The 20,044-nt window shown below is 38.7% G+C and overlaps 1 protein-coding gene and 1 pseudogene across 15 annotated transcripts in view; both read right to left on the bottom strand.

Annotated features, from left to right (window-relative positions):
- Positions 1 to 20,044, bottom strand: part of MBOAT2 (membrane bound O-acyltransferase domain containing 2) — a 167,386-nt gene that overhangs the window by 22,613 nt on the left and 124,729 nt on the right. For 14 of the 15 annotated variants that reach the window (XR_002823545.1, XR_002823548.1, XR_002823544.1 and 11 more), the window contains 2 exons: positions 9,143 to 9,197; positions 2,739 to 2,922 (listed from right to left, as the gene is read on the bottom strand). Coding sequence is in view for 9 of the 15 variants with exons in the window: in XM_023728276.1 (XP_023584044.1) it covers positions 2,739 to 2,922; positions 9,143 to 9,197 (239 nt within the window). In the remaining 6 variants the exon portion in view is untranslated. Of the gene's footprint in view, positions 1 to 2,738; positions 2,923 to 9,142; positions 9,198 to 13,739; positions 13,758 to 20,044 lie in introns of those variants that run through there. The other variant, XM_023728284.1, reaches the window with a different exon arrangement.
- Positions 16,134 to 18,763, bottom strand: LOC105756097 (bromodomain-containing protein 7-like; annotated as a pseudogene).

Here is a 20,044-nt window from a genome sequence, read left to right as displayed (position 1 = left end):
GTCTTTTTTTGTGAGTTAGAATTTTGTTCTACATTTTTCTCCAGCTCTGTCTGGGACCCTCTGTTGTGATCCCTGTCACAGCAGTTAGTGGTGGTAGCCGGGCACCATCTAGTTGTGCTGGACTCAGTCTGGTGAAGGCTGTGGTAGTTGTGGTCCATTAGTCCTTTGAACTAATCTTTCCCTTGTGTCTTTGGTTTTCTTAATTCTCCCTTACTCCCGACAGGGTGAGACCAGTGAAGTATCTTAGATGGCTGCTCACAGGCTTTTAAGACCCCAGACGCTACTCACCAAAGTAGAATGTAGAACATTTTCTTTTTAAACTATGTTATGCCAGCTGAGCTAGATGTTTCCCGAGACCATGATCCCCACAGCTCTTAGCCCAGTAATTCGATCCCTCAGGGAGTTTGGATGTGTCCATGGAGCTTCCAAGACCTTGCCTTGGACAAGTTGTGCTGGCCTCCCCTGTATTGTGTAGTGTCTTACCGTTCATGAGTTACCACTTATCTAGTGTCTATTTAGTGTTTTTCCATCCCTACCACTCCCCTCCCTTGTAACCATCAAAGATTGTTTATTTTTGTGTGTAAACCTTTCCATGAGTTTTTATAGTAACGGTCTCATACAATATTTGTCCTTTTGTAATTGACTTATTTCATTCAGCCTAACGCTCTCCAGATTCATCCATGTTGTGAGATGCTTTGCAGGTTCATCATTATTCTTTATTGTTGCATAGTACTCCATTGTGTGTATGTACCATAGCTTGTTTATCCATTCATCTGTTGATGGGCATCTAGGTTGTTTTCATTTTTTGCTACTGTGAACAATGCTGCAAGTGAACACAGGTGTGCATAAAAGCTTAGACATCTTAATGCTACCATCACTGTACCAAAGTTAGCTTTTATTTCCTCTAAGAAAATTCCTAGTGTTCAAGGGTAAAGACTTTTCATCACACCCCAGTAATGATGGATAGTTTTTAATTATTCTTTCTAATAGTAACCCACATCTCTCCATGTGGAATATTGTTCTTTCTTTATGACCTAAAATGATAAATTTCAAATCTAAGAATTTCACCTCTAGGATCAACCAATCAAGTAACTAAAACACTGAGTTTTCAGAGGATATGGAGTGTCATTTGACACCTTTACTGTTGATGTCCCCCTAAGCCAAAGAAGGGACGAGGAGTGTAAAATAACAGAGCCATGTGAGAGTAAACGAGCCAACAGAGGAACTCACTGAAGCTGCCAGGAAACCATGAAACTAATGTTTCATTTCAGGAGCTGCAAATGATTGATGAGTCAGACTTCGGTTACTTCAAATGTGGGTTTGGACTTTTGCATTTACCAAAGAACACTGAAACAAAGGCACTCAAATTTAAAGAGAAAAACAACCAGAAAAACATATCTTCGAAAGACTATTATTTCTTTACTATGGAAAAAACCTAAAACAGGCCTGCTCTAACAAATAATAAAACCAAATCTGCAAGGATCAAGACAATCTGCTGATAATTTAAATGGGTGCCAGAACAAAAGTCAAAACCCTTTAAAGAAAGATAATACAATACACATTCCCCAACACGTTCCACGTACGATATTCAATATAGTATTTTTTTAAATGAGGGTAAAATAAAGACACATATAGATTAATGAAGGCCAAGCAATTTTTTTTTGCTAGCAGGCCTGCACTATAAGAAATACTAAAAGAAGTTCTTCAACCCAAAGGGAAATACCCAATGGAAATGTGAACATACAGGGATGAATGAAGAGCACCGGCAACAGAAATAAAAAACTTTCTTGTATTTCTTTTAAAAATTGTCGCTTGTTTAAAGCAAAATGCTAATATTGTGTCATACATATACAGAAGTAAAATACATGACAACAATCACATGGGCACATGGAATTAGACTGTGGTAAGGTTCTTACTCTTTACGTGAAGTGGTAAAATATTAATTCTAAGCAGACTGTCATAAATCAAGGCTGTATATTATAAACTAGAGCAACCACTAAAAAACTAGTACAAAGAAGTACAGCTAAAAAAGTCAATTGAGGAAATAAATATATATATATAAAAATATATATAAATATATATATAAATATGTATAAATATATATAGATATATACATAAATATTTTTTAAGATAGGATACTAAAGGATTTGATTAATTCTAAAGAAAACAAGGAAGAAGGAAAAAAGAAACAAAAACGAGATGGGAGAACGAGAAAAACAAAAAGCAAGATGGTAGACTTAAAACCAACCATATCAATAATGACTTTAAATTTAAAGCCCCCCAGTTAAAAGCAGAGATTATCATAATGGATATAAAAGCAAGATCCAACTATAGGCTGCCTACACTTTAGAAGACATGCACAGGTTGAAAGTACAAGGATGGAACAAGATACACCATGCAAGCCGTCTTGAAAAGGAAGCAGGAGTGGCTATATTAACATCAGACACAGCAGACTTCAAGACAAGGGGTTACCAGAAATAGAAAAAAATGTATAATAATAAAAGAATGAATTCAACAGGAATATATAATCATCATTCTAAAATTGATATGAATATGCAAAGAATTGACTCAAAGGCAACTGCTTAATGGTTCATCTGGCTTCAGAGTCTGTGCATTTATTTTGAAAAATATTTTTAAATAAGTGGTTAAATTAAAAACTTGAAAGCATTAGTATCTTTAAATAAATAAGACTAATCAACACATGTTATAAAAGATCCAGATAAATCTCATGATCTTACATTTGGAGATGGCTCTGTTTTTTCATACTGTATCTCTTCTTTTCCGTCTTCACCTGATTGTGTCATGTGGTATGATCTGCCTTCAATGAAAGTAATGTAGTCTTTGTAAGAACAGAGTGGTCCTGCCAGGATACCCATGAAGTTACAGTTGTAACTTAAATACTCCAATAGGCTTGGCATGCGCCTGCAATTAAAAAAACATGTAACTTGTGACACGTAACGTAAGCTTTCAGAAAATTTATGATAGGAATGATCATTTTTTACCTCACTGCTTCTACCATTAAAAAAAAAAAAAAACTAGCTTTAATTTTCATTTGCATCCATACAAAAAAGAATTTAAGACATCTGGACGTAGTAATGCTCAACAGTATTTCCGGATAAGAGATTTTATATATACGTCTTTATGAGCAACTACAAAGGCTTTTTACTTAGATTTTTCATGATGAAACAAACTTAAGACAGAGGAGACATGGTATGGAGAACCATCCCTTACTAGCCAATCATTTACTCATGTAACAAATATATATTGAGTGCTGACCATATGGCTGGCATGCTTCAGGGTCTGGAGATATGGCAGTATATGAAACAGAAAAATTCGGCATTCATGGAGCTTATGTTACAGTTGCAGGAAATAGATAATAAAAAATCATATAAAACGTTTTCAAAGATACTAAGTCCTCTGAAGAAAAGCAAAACACAGAAAGGCACTGGACAGAGGACAAGTGGGTATTTTATTAGTCAGAGAAGGCCTCTATGACAAGGTGACACTGAGCAGAGACCAGAAGTGAAAGAGGGAGTCACGTAAATATATGAGACAAGCATTCCAGAACAAAATCCCTGAGATTGGGGCACTCCTGGAAGCAAGGAGGCTAGAGTAGACTGAAGCAGGAGAAAAGCAGCAGGAGAAAATGTCAGAGAGAGAGCTGAGGCAAGATCATACAAGACCACATGAGCCACGGTAAGAACTTTGGGTTTTATTCTGATTCACTGCTGAGGCCTACTCTTCAGACAAAGATTAGACTGGACTATGGGACATCAAATGATACTCCTGAAGAGTGTGTTTCTTAGCTCAGGTAGGTACATGAGACGAAATGGGCAGCTCCAGTCCAGAGGCGAGATGAGAAGGCAGAGAGGGTCAGGAGCTGGTAGAATGGACACGGGAAATCTGGGTGGAAAGGAGGAGTGTGCTATCACAGTATAGGAAGAGCAACTAGGGTCACATAACAACGTATATATAAATTTTTGTATGCAAGACTACCTTGACTCGTAAACTTCCACTTAAAGCGCAACAATAAAAAAAAAATTATCAAAAAAAAAAAAAACAACTCTGGGTTTTATTCTGATTAAGATGAAAAGCTACAGTAGGGTTTTAAAAGACCTATGTTTTAACAAAATCACTCTCGCCCCTGTGTGTGAACAAGGGCAAGGGTGGAAGTAGGAAGACCAGTCAGAAGGTTACTGCAATGCTCCAGTAGGAGATGGCAGCTTAGAGCAGTGGTGAAGGGAGCGTTTTGCACATATTCTGGCAGTACAGCTGATGGGGTCTGCTGATGAACTGGATGTGGCGCATGAGAGAAAAAGGAGTTAAGGATGTCTCACAACATTTTTAATTCAATTGCTTTGATATCTGTGCAAGCGGCACATAGTAGCTAAAGCTTGCCAACTATTCTAGATCTCAACACAGGTTAACAGGGTGTAAAAAGGATAGTAACAAAGGAGACTAAACTATTTAGACTATATGTCTAAATTTTAGACTATATAGTCTAAATACATATAAATGAATTAACAGTGTGTGTTTTTATTTAGGGAGGAGCCCTGTTGGCACAGTGGTTAAGCGCTTGGCTGCTAATGCAAAGGTTGGTGGGTCGAACTCACTAGACACTGCAAGAGAAAGATGTAGCAGTCTGTTTCCCTAAAGATCTACAGCCTTGGAAACCCTATGGGGCAGTTCTACACTGTCCTATAGGGTCACTCTGAGTAGAAATCAACCCAACAGCAATAGGTCTTCCGGTTTTTATTTATTTTTTAAAACCAGATCCATTAATAAAGTCTACTGCCCATGCCAATTATAAACAAACAAAAGAACACCTGGGGACAGCAACCGTCCTTCTCTAATGTGCTAGAATTCCTTCTTCCTCTCTAAATACAGTACGTCGTCTCCTTAAAAAACAGGGACGCTCTTTGTGACAAGAAAAGTCCATAAAATACCCTCCTATGTACTATGTATTATTTTTATTAAAAAAAACAAAACAAAACAGCGAAAAACAGCTCTTCCTGTCCACATGACTCTATTCTAGGTTACCACTCAGCCACAACTCCTTTCTCATTTTTTTTCCAGAATTATTTTTCTACCTTTAAAAATGGCTTAGACCTAAAGTATTTTCTTCTGGGGCTCAAAATTGATGAGAGCAAAATGCTTCTGGTAGATTTGCTCTTTCAGTTCTTTATACTTAACGCTGAAACAGAATGCGTTTTCACCGAATCAAACACCATGGTAAGTGCCCTGCAATCACAAAGGTACAAAAGAACTTCTTGTACTCAAGCAACGGAGCTCCATTTTCAGTACCAATTATTTCAAGAACAAACAATGCTAAGTTATCAAAGCACTGCTCAATCTCACCAAGCCAAACTATGTATCACAATACGCAAGGACAGGAGATAACAATTCTTTAGCCAAAATCTGCTGATGCAATTTTGGCTCAACTTTCATATCAAACCACAAGTCATATTAGGTACTGAAGTATTTGTATTAAATTGTAAATTTAAATATAATTGTAACGTATGACATTAAACAAAAGATTCATTTACTCATTCCATAAATATTTATTTGACATCAACTGTGTTGTTTTAGGTCAGGGTTTCTCAATTTCAGCATTACTGACGTGTTGGGCCAGTAACTTTTTTTGGGGCGGGGTGGGCATTGTATTCTGTGCAATGTAGGATATTTAGGAGCATCTTTGGCTTCTAACCACAAGCTGTGACAACCAAAACGTCTCCAAACATTGCCAAATGTCCCCTTGGAGGCAAAATCACTCCAAGCTGTGAGCCACTGCAGAGGTGATGGAAACCCTGGTGGCACAGTGGTTAAGAGCTAGGGCTGCTAACCAAAAGGTTGGCAGTTCGAATCCCCCAGGTGCTCCTTGGAAACCCTATGGGGCAGTTCTACTCTGTCCTATGGGGTCGCTGTGAGTTGGAATTGACTTGACAGCAATGGGTTTGATTTCTGGTTTGGTATAGGTGATGGGAATATAATGACACACAAGACAAAGCCCCTGTCCTCACTCAGCTTGCATTTGGTGGAGAGGGCGGTAAGGAAAGGGACAATTAAAATAAATGCATAACATCAGGTAATAATATACATTAGGAAGAAAAATGAAGCAGAAAAAAGAGAACGCTATGGCAGAGAAGGGAGGATCATATTTTTGATAGGGTGGTCTGTAGAGTTAAGAGTGGAATGAGGGAGGGAGAGTGGTAGAGGTGTGGGGCCTTGTATATTGAGGTCAGAAGTTTGTACTGTATTCTAAGTACATGGAAAGCCATTAAAGGCTTTTCATCAGGGGAAGGGAATAATATAGTCTAACACACATTAAAAGGATCATCTGGCTGTTAAGGAGCCCTGGTAGGGCAGTGGTTAAAGCACCTGACTGCTAACTGAAAGGTCAGTGGTTCAAAATCACTATCAGCTCCATGGGAGAAAGAGGTGGCAGTCTGCTTCCATAGAGATTTAGAGCATTGGAAACCCTGTGGGCTCCCTATGAGTCAGAACTGACTAGACGACAGGGGGTTTGGTTTGGTCTGGCTGATAGGTAGAGAGTAGACTACAGAAGGCATGAGAGAAAACAGGGAGACCAAGTAGGAAAGCTACCACGGTCGGACTAAGTGAAAAAGGTTGATGGTTTGGGCTAGGGTGGTAAGAACGGAAATGATAAAAAGTGGTCAAATTAGAGACATGCTTTAAAGAGTTGACTTGATTTCCTGGTGAACTGGATTTGGAGTAGCAAAAGGGGGCTTACCTAAGTTTTTTCCCTAAGCAACTAGTGACGAATGGTAGTGCAATTAACTAAGTGGGTAATAATGGTGCAGGCAAAGATGCAAAGGGGAGGGACACAGAAATTAAGAGTTACATTTTGAACACTTCTATTTCAGATGCCTATTCACTATCCACACAGACATGCTGAAATGGCAGTTGGATATATGGGCATGGAGGTCAGGAAAGAGGCTGAGGTGGGAATATAAATGTAAGAGACTTCAAGCACACGGATGCTATTTAAAGCCAGTGAGATCCGTGTGATCACCTGGAGAAGACTAAGAAATCAAGGGCTGATCCCTAGAGTACACCAGTATTTAGCGGTGAGAGGAAGAAGATTCAGCAAAGACAGAGAAGAAACAGTGAGCTTGGAAGAAAATCAGAAGAATGTGGTATCCTGGAAGGCAAGTGAAGAAGGTATTTCAAGGACTGAGTGATCAACTGGGTTGAATGTTGTTAAGTGGTTGAGAATCATGCCAACCTAGGCTGACAATTAAATGTGCCAAGATCAAGGGTGACTTGAAAGAATGATTTCAGATCAGAAGTGGGAACAAAAGCTCAATAAAGTGGGTTGAGGAAAGAATGGGAGATAAGAAAGTGAAGACAGTAACTACAGACAAATCTCTCAAGGAGTTTTACTACAAACGAAAGTAATGGAATGGTAGCCAGAGGGAACGTGGGGTTTAATGAAGGTTTGTTTTTCCTTTAAGTTGATGGGAACAATTCAACAGAGGGAGAAATTGATGCCAGTGATGATGCTAAGACAGAGGAGGTAACTGAAGAAGCAAAATCCTTAAATCCTTGAGTATAAAAGGAGGAATCGGATTCAAGGTAAAAGTGAAAAGTTGGCCTTAGCTTGGATTATGGACAGTTGATCCATGGTACCAGGAAAGAAAGTAGGTATTTTGTTACAGATGCAGGCAGTTTTGTAGGTTTGGTGGTTGCAGAAGGAAGCAGAATTGCTTTTTTCAAAAATAAAACTTTCATCAACCATCATAAGTGAATGTGGGGAGGGACTGCTGGAAATTTGAAAAGTTTGAAAAAAAAAAGTTTGAAATATGGAGTCTTCTAAGAAAGTGAGAAAGTGAAGTGACTAAAGAAATGTAGTAGAATTGTTGGCAATACTAAGGGCCATAGTTTTAAATTTGGGGTAACAAACTCAAAATGAGTTCCACCAGCAAGATCGACTGTTTTCCACTGAGCTTTCTTCCACTCTTCAGGCAGGCAGTCAGTTGAATTTAACTAGGTTTGAGGTTTTGCCAGGTGGCTATGTGAGAGGGAAAGGGGAAAAGAGAGCTGAGTGTCTATAAACTGAGAGGTTACTGTGATGGATCAAGGACTCTAAGATCACAGAACCCAGATCAAACGAACCCCTCATCAATTAAGTACATTAGATTAAGACCCTGCCAAGAAATTAAGCTATTCCTTATAAATGAAGTAGAAGTCTATTCCAGAATGAATTCCTCAAATAATAATGAGAAATACTTTGCTAGTTCTTCACTGTTTCAAAATATGGCATTTACATGCCATATCAACATATTATATCTTTGCCCAGTTGCTGTCATCAAGTTACTGGCCTATAAATGGTAGCTGCTATTATTACTCTTAATTACTACCACCACCACACACATGGCCAACAAAGACCTAGGTGCTGTGGTTAGACATGAGGACGATACTATCTTCTTATCTTCAAGGAACTCAGTGCCTGATAAGAGAGACAGAAAATTTAGCAGATAGCCTCATGGTCAAAGGAGGTGCATACTGTATGATGACCTATTCAAGGTTCTATGGGAGTCTTTGATGCTAATGAAAGGTTGGAGATTCAAGTCAAGCCAGAGGCATCTTGAAAGAAAGGCCCGGCAATCTTCTTCTGAGAAATCAGCCATTGAAAACCCTGTGGAACACAGTTCTACTCTGACACACATGGGATTGCCATGAATCAGAGTTGACTTGATGGCAACTGGTTTTTCAGGAGTTCTGGGTGGTGTAAACAGTCAAGCATTTGGCCACTAACCAAAAAAGTTGGCAGTTTGAATCCACCCAGAGGTGCTTTGTAAAAAAGTCCTGGCAAACTACTTCTAAAAGAGCACAGCCATGGAAAACCTTATGGAGTATAGTTCTACTGTGAAACACATGGGGTTGTCATGAATTGAAATTGACTTGATGGCAACTGGAGTATAGGAGTCTTAATAAGGGATGTTTAGCCTAAACTAGGAAGATTGGGGGGGCGGGGAGGTGTGCAGAGGGAGGAAGTTTGGTTTTCATGAAGTCGGTACCTCTGAAAGGAAATGTAAGCCTTAGCCATGTGATAACGAGTGTTCCACGCAGAGACAGCACATGAACCACGTATGGCAGGATACAATGAAAAGGCACATACCTTACAGCTAAGCCTCTCTGAGACGGAGTTAGTTCTTCATCCTTTCGAAACATTCCTAAGAAACAAAAATAGATACTTTTATCAATTATGAGTTCCCCCAAAGAAAAAAATGGCATTTGCTCTTATCCACACTTTCATCACTTGAAATTCATGCTATAATCTCAATTTTGGTATAATTATTGTTCCTTTCTTTCTCATCTCAACACCGGCTTAATCACGTGAAAGGACCATCACATAATCCAACATGTCGAGATTTACATAAGATAAATAACACGTTTGGGAAGTTAAGTCACTAATGTGACTCCTCTCTAAAGGAAATTATTATTAAGTTAAAAAATTGCCAAATGCTCCCAAACCACCAAAACCCACTGCCATCAAGTTGAATTTCGACTCATAGAAACCCCATAGGACACAGTAGAACTGATCCACAGGTTTTCTAAGGCTGCAAATCTTTACGGAAGCAGACTGATACATCTTTCTCCCTTGGAGTGGCTGGCGGGTTCGAACCACCAACCTTTCAGTTAGCAGCCGAGCGCTTAACCACTGCATCACCAGGGCTTCTCTGCCAAATGCTAGCACTTCTTAAATTACAAATTTATTATCCTCGTCTTTAGATGCCTGACATTTCACAAATGGGCATTAAATTTTTTCTACTGTTGAATATTTTAAATGACTAAACGTCAAGAATATGGACTAGAAGCCCAACACAGAGCAATAACTTCCTTTGTCCTACATGACTCTAATGAATAAAAATTTATGGCTATTTATCAACGTACTAGATCCATATGCTTTGGGGTGGGGGGAACCAAACCCAATTTAAAGATCAAAGGAGGACTAAATTAAAAAGCAAACAACATGCTTGGAAAATATTTGCAACAAATATAATAAAGTGGTGTACTTATTTGTGTCCCCCGAAAGAACCAAAACTTAAACAATGAAAAAACACTGAGAAAAATAAATTAGATAATGACAAAAGACATGAAAAGACAAATCATAAAAGAAATACAAGCGGCCAATTAACATGAAGTATGTTTACCATTATTCATCATTAAGAAATGTATATTGAAAGAATGAGATGCTATTTCACCTATTACAACTGAACAAAAAATTTAAAGGGCTCTCACTCATATAGCATGATCTCAATCGTGTAAAACACACACATCTTTTACGTATCACATATGTACACAAAACAAAGACGAGAAGGAAATAAGTACTGAGAACTTAAAATGTCCCAGGGACTGTTCTAGGTGTTGGGGAAAGGGCAGAAGAAAAAATAGACAAATTCTCTGTTTTCACGGCATTTACATTCCAGTAAGGAGACGGAATATAAATAAACTACTGAGACAAACGGATGCTATCTTCTGTAAACCAGTTTATCAAGAGCTTTAGAAGTCTTCCTATGTTTTGGCCCTAGGACTCTAGCCTAAGAAAATAATTGAAAGTGTGATTCAAGATTACGATAAGGATGTTCATCACAACATTAGGCATAATGGCAAGGGGAAAAAGAAAGGAAATCTATACACACAACAATTAGGGCATGGGAAAACAAATACTTGTACATCTATTTTTAAAAGTAATTTGCATCCATTAAAATCCAGATCACATCTATACACTGAGACAAACATTTGACCAACTGACATTGGATACTTACGTACAAATTAAACTTAAAGACAGACTTAGGTACGGAACTAGTTCGTAATCCAGGTACTGACTTATATAATATGGTGTCAGCATGACATCCAAATCACATAACGCCCTATTTCACAGAAGGTATATCGGACGTTACGCGATGTACGACTATAATGAGAATGCTGACACACTGTGAACACTGTAACCAACGTCACGAACAATCTGGGAAATCAAACTGCAGCATAAACTTTCACCTAAAACACAGTATTTTTTTAAAAAATCCACAACACAAAGTTTTGTTTTATAATTTGTTTTGTTGTTGTTGAGAATATACACAGCATAATATACACCAATTCAACAATTTCTACGTGTATAACTCAGTTACACTGATTAAATTCTTTGAGTTGTGCAACCATTCTCACCCTCCTTTTCTGAGTTGTTCCTCCACATTAACATAAACTCACTACCCCCTAAAGTTTCTGTCTCATCTTTTGAGTTGCTGTTGTCAATCTGATCCCATACATACAGATCTTAAAAGAGCATAATGCTCAAGGCAGACACTCTTTACTAGGTAAGCTAAACTATTGTTTGGTTTTAAGATGACTTCAGGGGTATTTTTGGTATAAGGTTTAAAGATGATCTCAGGGCAATAGTTTCAGGGGTTCATCCAGCCTCCATGACTCCAGAAAGATTGGATTCCATGAAAATTTGAAATCCTGTTTTGCATTTTCCCCCTTTTGATCAGGATTCTTCTACAGAATCTTTGATGAAAATGTTCAATAATGGTAGCCAGGTACCATCCAGTTCTTCTGGTCTCATGGCAAAGCAGGCAGTTGTTCATGGAGGTAATTAGCCACACATACCATTTCTTCCTCCTATTCCTGACTCCACTTCTTCCTCTCCTGCTCCAGGCAAACAGACCAACTGTTATACAGTGAAACCTGTAAGAGCCGAACTTTCTGGGACTGTCTGTTTTCCTGGGTCTCACAAGTTTTCCGCCTTTGACAGGGTGCAGCCTTACCACTCTTCTATTGCTCCTTTTAGTGGAAAATATTTGAGTTTTCCTTCTCTGACAGTTTTCCACCTTACACAGGTTCTGGCTTTCGCAGGTTTTACTATACCTTGAATGTCCCTCCCCCTTTTTCCCCCTTTTATTGTGCTTTAGGTGCAAGTTTACAGAGCAAATTAATTTCTCATCCAGAAATTTATACACAAATTTTTGTGACACTGGTTGCAATCCCCACAATGCATCAGCACTCTCCCCCTTTCCCTTTCCACCCAAGGTTTCCCATGTCCATTTGTCCAGTTTTCCTGTCCTTCCTGACTTCTCTTTTTTGCTTTTGGGCCGGTGTTGCCCATTTAGTCTCATCTACTTGACTGAACTAAGCAGCAGCACATTCCTCATGTATGTTATTGTTTGTTTTATAGGCCTGTCTAATGTTTGGCTGAAAGGTGGACTTTGTGAGTGGCTTCATTTCTGAGTTAGCAAGGTGTCCAGGGGCCATAGTCTCAGGGATTCCTGCAGTCTCTGTCAGACCAGTAAGTCTGGTCTTTTTTTTAAGTTTGAATTTTGTTCTACATTTTTATCCAGCTCTGTCCAGGACCCTCTATTGTGATCCTTGTCAGAGAGGTTGGTGGTGGTAGCTAGGCACCATCTAGTTCTTCTGGGCTCAAGCTGGTAGAGATGGTTCATGTAGTCCCTTAGTCCTTTGGACTAATATTTTCCTTGTGTCTTTGGTTTTCTTCATTCTCCTTTGCTCTGGATGGGATGGGACCAATAGACATATCTTACATGGCTGCTCGAAAGCTTTTAAGACCTTAGATGCTACTCACCAAAGCATGATGTAGAACATCTTTACGAACTATGTCATGCCAATTGACCTAGATGTCCCCCAAGACCATGGTCCCCAGCACTCAGGCCCCATAACTTGGTCTCTCAAGGTGTTTGGATGTGTCTAGGAAGCTTCTGTACTGTGCCCCCTTTGTGCCCTATTGTATATATGAATCTACACGCTGTACATAGAAATATGTACGTAAAACAATTCATGGCCTAACCTACATGTGTACGTGGGTATACTCCTATACTCCCTCCTTCCCCTATTCACCACACATACCTGCCTATAAGTTATTATTTGTTTTTATTGTTGTTGTAGGATTGTATCTGCCATAGTATTTATTGTGGTTGCCTCTTATGTCTTTCTTGTGTTCCTCTAAGTGTCTTCCTTTACCTTGGCCAAGTTATGCTGACTTCCCCTATATTGTGTATTGTCTTTCCCTTTACCAAAGTTAACACTTGTCTACTATCTAATTAGTGATTTCCTCTCCCTACCCCTCCTCTCCTCCCTTGTAACCATCAAAGATCGTTTCTTTGTGTTTGTATACCTTATAAGCTTTTAAGACCCCAGGCACTGTACAATGAACTAAGAGGTAGAAGGGAAGCACCTAAGCACATTATTAGGCCAATTAACTGGGATGTCCCGTGAAACCATGACCCTAAACCACCAAACCAAGGAACCAAATGCCACAAGGTGTTTGGTTGTACATAAGCAACCTCAGCAGCTCAGATCACAAAGTTTTTAACACCAGGGGGAAGGAAATGTTTATTGATGTATCACTAAGTAGAGAAGGATGGATGGAGGGATAAACAGACGTTGATTATGTAAAAAGAAAACCATGTCCGATAAGAGGACAAAGGAAATAGACCAAAATATTAATAGAGAGAAGGTCTGGCTCTGAGAGGTGTTGGGGGAGGGACGTGGAGAATTCTTTATTTTTTTCTTTGTACTCATCTGTATTTTCCAATTTTGTACAATGAGCGTATACCCGTATTTTGTATAATAAGAAGGAAAAACACACTTAAAAAAGAAGACTGAAGATGAGAAAAAGGTAAAATATTATCAGGAGTTAAGCCCAAAAGGATCATTGCTACTTGACAATTTAACTTTCTTCCCCCATATCAGATACTCACATTGTTGTCCATGCTTTCCTAAAAAAACAAGAAAACAAGAGCTATCTTTGGAAATGAGAGTCAATATTCATTTCTTAACACTCTTTATCCTTTTTTTGTTTCTCATCCCTTTACCAGGAAAGTAGCATGTTAATGGCCTCATTTTACTACCCATCCCCACCCCCGGCCCTGTACAACAAATTTTGTTAGCCAAGTCTGGGCTCCAGAAACTTGAAATAAGGACTATTCTTCTCTACTGAATGTTGTTACCAAGTCCCTAATTGTGTCTGAAAGGAAATGAAGGCACTTAACACTGACCCAAAAAACACAAGGATTAACCAAAAATATTCTTCTAGCCCCTAAGCCCTATGGTTTTATTTAATTCCTTGATGCTGCAAGGAGTGTGTTACATTACTGTGTTAGATGCATAGTTCACAAAAGTCAGTTTAGGATATTACACTTGGCTATAAAGGAGCTTTTAATCTAGTTGCGTATTCAAGACAAATGTGAATGAATCAATCAGTGAAGAGAAAGCATACGTGTGCACACACATATACCTATATACATATACAGCCCTATATTTAACTAAACCAGCATTACTAGATTATTAGGTACCTACCATGTGCAAGGCATCAGGAATCGGAGAGAAGACTAAAACCTTGAATTATGTGAATTCTCAAAACATTTTGCCAAACAAATCATTATGAGATTCTGTTTTCTGAGTGGTTACTAGGGATAGATTGGCACAGGATAGATAGTGGTTTATTTCCTCATGGAGCTCAGCAGATGGTATCCTTCCTGCCCTTGAAAAAATTTCAGTCTACTATGGGAGTACGGGGCCATGGTTGCACAGTGGTTAAGCATTCGGCTGCTAGCCAAAAGGTTGGCAGTTCGAATCCACCAGCCACCCCTTGGAAATCCTATGGGACGGTTCCATTCTGTTCTATAGGGTCACTGTGAGTCGCAATCGATTCGATGGTACACAACACAGCTATGTAAGATATATATTTATATGTCTATAAAGAAAACAAAAATTCTCACAACTGGACCAATAGGCAACATCATGATAAATGGAGAAAAGACTGAAGTTGTGAAGATTTCATTTTACTTGGATCCACAATCAACGCCCATGGAAGCAGCAGTCAAGAAATCAAATGACGTTATTGCACTGGGCAAATCTGCTGCAAAAATCCTCTTTAAAGTATTAAAAAGCAAAGATGTCACTTTGAGGACTAATTGGTGCCTGACCCAAGCCATGATATTTTCAGTTGCCTCATATGCATGCAAAAGCTGGACAATGAATAAGGAAGACCAAAGAAGAATTGATGCCTTTGAATTACTGTGTTGGTGAATACTGAATATACCATGGACTGTCAAAAAATGAACAAATGTGTCTTGGGAGAAGTACTGACAGAATGTTCCTTAGCAGCAAGGATGGCAAGACTGTCTCACGTACCTTGGACATGTTATCAGGAAGAACCAGTCCCTTGAGAAGGAAATCATACTTGGTAAGGTAGAGGGTCAGCAAAAAAGACAAGTTTGGATTGACACAGTCGCCGCAACAATGGGCTCAAACATAGCAGCGACTGTGAGAAGGGCGCAGGACTGGGCAATGTTTCATTCTGCTGTATATAGGGTCACTGTGAGTGGGAACCAACTTGACAGCACCTAAGGACACCACCACCTTATATAAATAGATATAACTAGAGATATAAAGGATAGGTGTAAATCTCTTAGGGCCTCCCCTTACATAGGCAATCATATTACAGTGTGAATAGTCTATTTCCATCTCAGTATTCCATACCATAAGGAGCTCTGGTGGCACAGTTTAAAGCACTCGGCTACTAACCAAAAAATTGGCAGTTCAAACCCATCAGCCACTCCATGGGAGAAGTATGTAGCAGTCTGCTTCCGTAAAGATTTACAGCCTTGGAAATTCTATGGGGCAGGTTATTGTCTCCAATAGGGTCACTATGGGTCAGAACCGACTTGACGGCAGCAGGTTTGGTTTTTGTTTGTTCTTTTTTATCCCACACCATCTACTGAGCTCCATGAGGGAACAAACCATTGCCCATCTTGTTCCAATCTACCCCCAGTAACCACTCAGAAAACAATCTCATAATGATTTGTTCTGCAAAAGTGGCATGGTGTAAAGAATACTGAATTTTAAATCAAGCGGTCTTGAGTTTGATTTTGAGTTTGAATCCACTATTTTCTAGCTGTTTAATCTTAGATGAATTACTTAACCTCGCAGAGCCTCTGTATCCATATCTACAAAACAGTGATGATTCCTATGTCCCAGGGTTGTTATGAGGATTCAATAGCATAATTTGCATGACCTGGTATTTAATGGATATGGAATATTAGTTATTGTTAAATATACACATCAACAAATGATTCTTTTTTTCTCTCCCCAGGTTCAGCTTTATGACTTAATAGAAGTCCAACCTCTGGAACATTAAAATTAATTGTTCCAAAGTTTAATTAAAAACACAATTTACAAATATTTAATATCCTCTGAAAAGCATTTGCAAGTTAAGAATAGGAAAAAAAAAGTAATTATATATACTCAAATACCAATTAGCTTCAAATCTCACCAGGTCCACATTGAGCAACATCAGTCTTATTAGGTTCTTCAAAATCTTCTGTTAAATCTACAAAGTTGTTTTCTACAATGGGGGAAGGAATGGAAATCGCCATTGCTTTCTGAATTCCATACATGCTGACAATATCACCAGGAGTAACTTGCTGTGCAAGTTCTTTAAGATTATTGGTCACTTGTTCAGCAAAATGCATTTCTCTGTACAAGGGACCCAAGAGACAGACCATGCTGGGAGGGGGTCTGGTGCTCAGATATTCGTTCTGGGCTTCCTGGAGCTCCCTAAGCAATTTGGTGGTCTCGTTCAAGTTTCCTCTGGAACACTTCAGGTTTTTCAGAGTCAAAAACTTCAACTGGCATACCAAAGTTTGTGACCACTTTCAGTGCTATGAACCTGTCCTGGTTACGGCAGTCCAAATGCCCTGCCGGCTCTATTTCTGTAACCTCCATGTCTTGTGTTGTGTCAAATGTCCTAGTCTGGCCTTCATCTTCAGGTGATGACATCTCCAACTCTTGCAGGGTTCTAGAATGCTCTCCTTTTGTTAAAGCATCCAATAAATAGGCTATAATACACGGATAATCTTGACATATGGCCAAAAACTCATGGATGCTGATATTGTTCGGAAGATTAGAGTCTTCCCCATAGGCTGAGTAGATTAAATCAGAATCATCCTTGCTGATATCTGCAAATGTGGAGTCTTAATGTGCTGTGTAAGAACTGTAGGGTATAACATGCAGTTACTTTGTTCCTTTTACCCTCTACGAACCCCTGTAAAATATTCACTCCAGACTGAAGTCTTCTAGTGGTCATTCCCAGTCTTACAGGGCAGTAGCCTGTTCTCCAACAGGATCCACAGGATGGAGAAGTCCCAATGTTGTTGTCCCATCTGGCTTACTTCTTTCAAATTCACACTGACAATTAATAAACTGCCTGGTCAGCTTTCCTCCAGATTCCTGAATGATGCAGTCCATCTGCTCCTGCCCTCTCTCTCAATTACTGCTTTTAAATTAATTGTCAATGGTATCTTTGTCTTTTTGTTTTCTTTGTTGGGGGTTTTGAAGACCTGGCGTCAGCGTCTCCACAGTCTTCCTTCTCCCTTGGCCAGCAGTCTCCTCACTCTGTGAGATGTCTACTTGATCTTTCTGCTTTTGAGTTTTCTGCAAGTCTGCCATGAATTATATACTCTGCTTCAGGCTCTGAAGTCTTTCCTGTCTAAGAATTTTCATCCCTGAGTGTATTATCAAGCTTCTTTGCAGCTTTATAATAAATGGTCTCGGGCTTGCTGTAAATCATGGCATTAGTACATATTAGTTTGAAAATATCCTTCTTGTTTGGCTAAAGAGCTTGTGAGAGGCTTCTCAGGATGCAAGCCTAGTCTTCTAGGACCTGACACTGGAGGTCTTTTTTTTCCTCATTCTCCACACGGTCTCGGTCCTATCTCCTTTACTTGGCTCTGTTTTCTCCCTTTTTCTTCCCCTGGAACCTGTTTCTCTTTTTCTGCTTTCTGTCCTTGTATCTGTCATGATCATTTTTGTCTTCGAAGAGGCTTGAGTCATGCCCTGAGCTGCCCGTGGAGAGTTCAGTGACTTCGTTTCTTCCCACTTTGAGGGTCAGCTTCAAGGGCTTCTCTACATATTTCGTAGAGGTTTTTGTTCTACTTGTGCTTCTTGCCTATGTCAGGCTAGGCCCAGGCCATGTGGCGCTGCTTCTGGCCCAGGCCAGGCGAGTGGCGGCGGAAGTGGCCAGGTGGCAAGACCCCTCAGAACAAATGATTCTCATGTATCTACTATGTCAGGCTTCCAGGCTCACCTCTACTTGACACATTTTATTTTTATTTTACAAGAAAGGATAATAAAACATTTTTTCCAAAGTTGGAACATACTTCAAAGACAACTGTTGAAGCAAAAGTTACTGCAGGGCAAAGTATGATGATAAGATCTGTATTAAGTCACATTTAAAAACTTCAACATTCTACAGACACAAAGCAGAAAAAGATCACCAACAAAAATAGGAAATTATTAACAAAAACACTCTAAGATAACTTTTTTTGGTGGGAAAACAAGTCACTCACTTTCTTGGTTCCATTAATAAATAACAAAAATAGAGACGTGAATTTAAAAGAATTAGTTAATACCAGTAGTATGTTCAGAAAGCTAGGCTGTTTATAAGTGAAATAAAGCTGAGCTCAGTTCATCTCTTCAACTAATAAACACGATGAGTTTGAGCTCCTCAGGGATAAACAAGAATTTCCTAAAGTTACCAGTTTTCGTAAGTAGCAATAATGAAAGATCTAAGGGTACAATCTCAGAATAATATTCCATACTATTTGAAAATGTCTATAATGTGCCTAGAGGAGCCTGGGTGGCACACACCTTTTGCGATCAGCTGCTGATCAAAAGGTTGGAGGTTCAAAACAAACCCACCCAGAAGCTCCATGGAAGAAAGGCCTGACGATCTGCTTCTGTAAGGATTGTAGGCAAGAAAACCCTCTGGAGAGTCCCACTCTGTAGCACATGGGGTTGCTATAAGAAGGGGGCTGCCTTGATGGCAGCAAATAAAGGCAACAACATAATGTGAATAAATAGTAAATTCGATACCAACAGACTGGGGAAAACAGATGTAAATATGACAAAAGGTTAGTATCCCCATACAGTAATATTTATGGATAAAAAGATAGGTATCTAGGATTTCTTCAAAATAAACAGGAACGATAAAAGTAGATGAGGCAGAAAGGAAAAGAGATTGGCTACAAGTTAATTTTTCAAACTGGGTGAAGGTACATGGGGTTTCATGATACTATTCTACTGTATATGTTCAAAATTTTTATGATAAAAAAGATTTTAAAAGGCTGATATCTTTAGTATATAATCAACATAAAATCACCATATATAAAAATCATCAAAATCTCAATTTAATTAAAAAATAAAGAGCAAAGACCAAGAATAGACAATTCTTGGAAGAAATAAAATGGCTAATCAACCTACAATAGTTATAAACATGCAATTTTCACCTATTAAATTAAAAAGATTTTCAATAAATTTAATGTTGTGTTACGGTGAGAGAAACTTGATAGAGAAACAGTAACTGACTGAATTTTCTTGGAAAGCTCTGACCATGTCCAAGATCCTGAAAAAAAGTTCAAACCCTGCAACCAACAAATTTCACTTCTAAGAATCTACCCTGAGAAAATTATCAGAAAGACAGACAAAGATTTCATCATAGTATTTTATAACAGAAAAAAGTTATAAATAAACCTAAACATCCAATAAGAGGAAAATGACTAAATAATATGAATAACAATAACCAACAATGTTAATAATAGCAGCTAACATATATTGAACCCTCTTTATGTGCCAATAATTGTTCCAAGTGCTTTAAATGTACTGATTGATTTAACCCTCAAAACAACTCCATGTGGTAGGTACTACTGTTACCCAGAGTCAAGACTGCCGGGATTTGAATTTCAGCTCTACATTTACTGTGTGACCTGGAACAAATTATTTACCTCTCTGTGCTTTAGTTTCCTCATTTGGAAAATGGGGATGATAATGTTAATTGCAGTAATAATAATAACAGTAGTAGTAATAGGATTGTTATGAGGATTAAGAGTATGAAAAATGTTTAGAACAGTACCTGACATATAGAAAACACAGAGTAAATGTTAGCTCTTATTATCATTATCTTTATTATCATTTACCGTACATAACAAAGGAAAAACAACTATGG

Source organism: Trichechus manatus, unplaced genomic scaffold, assembly GCF_000243295.1.
Source record: "Trichechus manatus latirostris isolate Lorelei unplaced genomic scaffold, TriManLat1.0 scaffold00023, whole genome shotgun sequence".
NCBI lineage: Eukaryota > Metazoa > Chordata > Mammalia > Sirenia > Trichechidae > Trichechus > Trichechus manatus.
The sequence above is the reverse complement of the archived record's forward strand: the minus strand, read 5'-3'. Positions and strand labels throughout refer to the sequence as shown.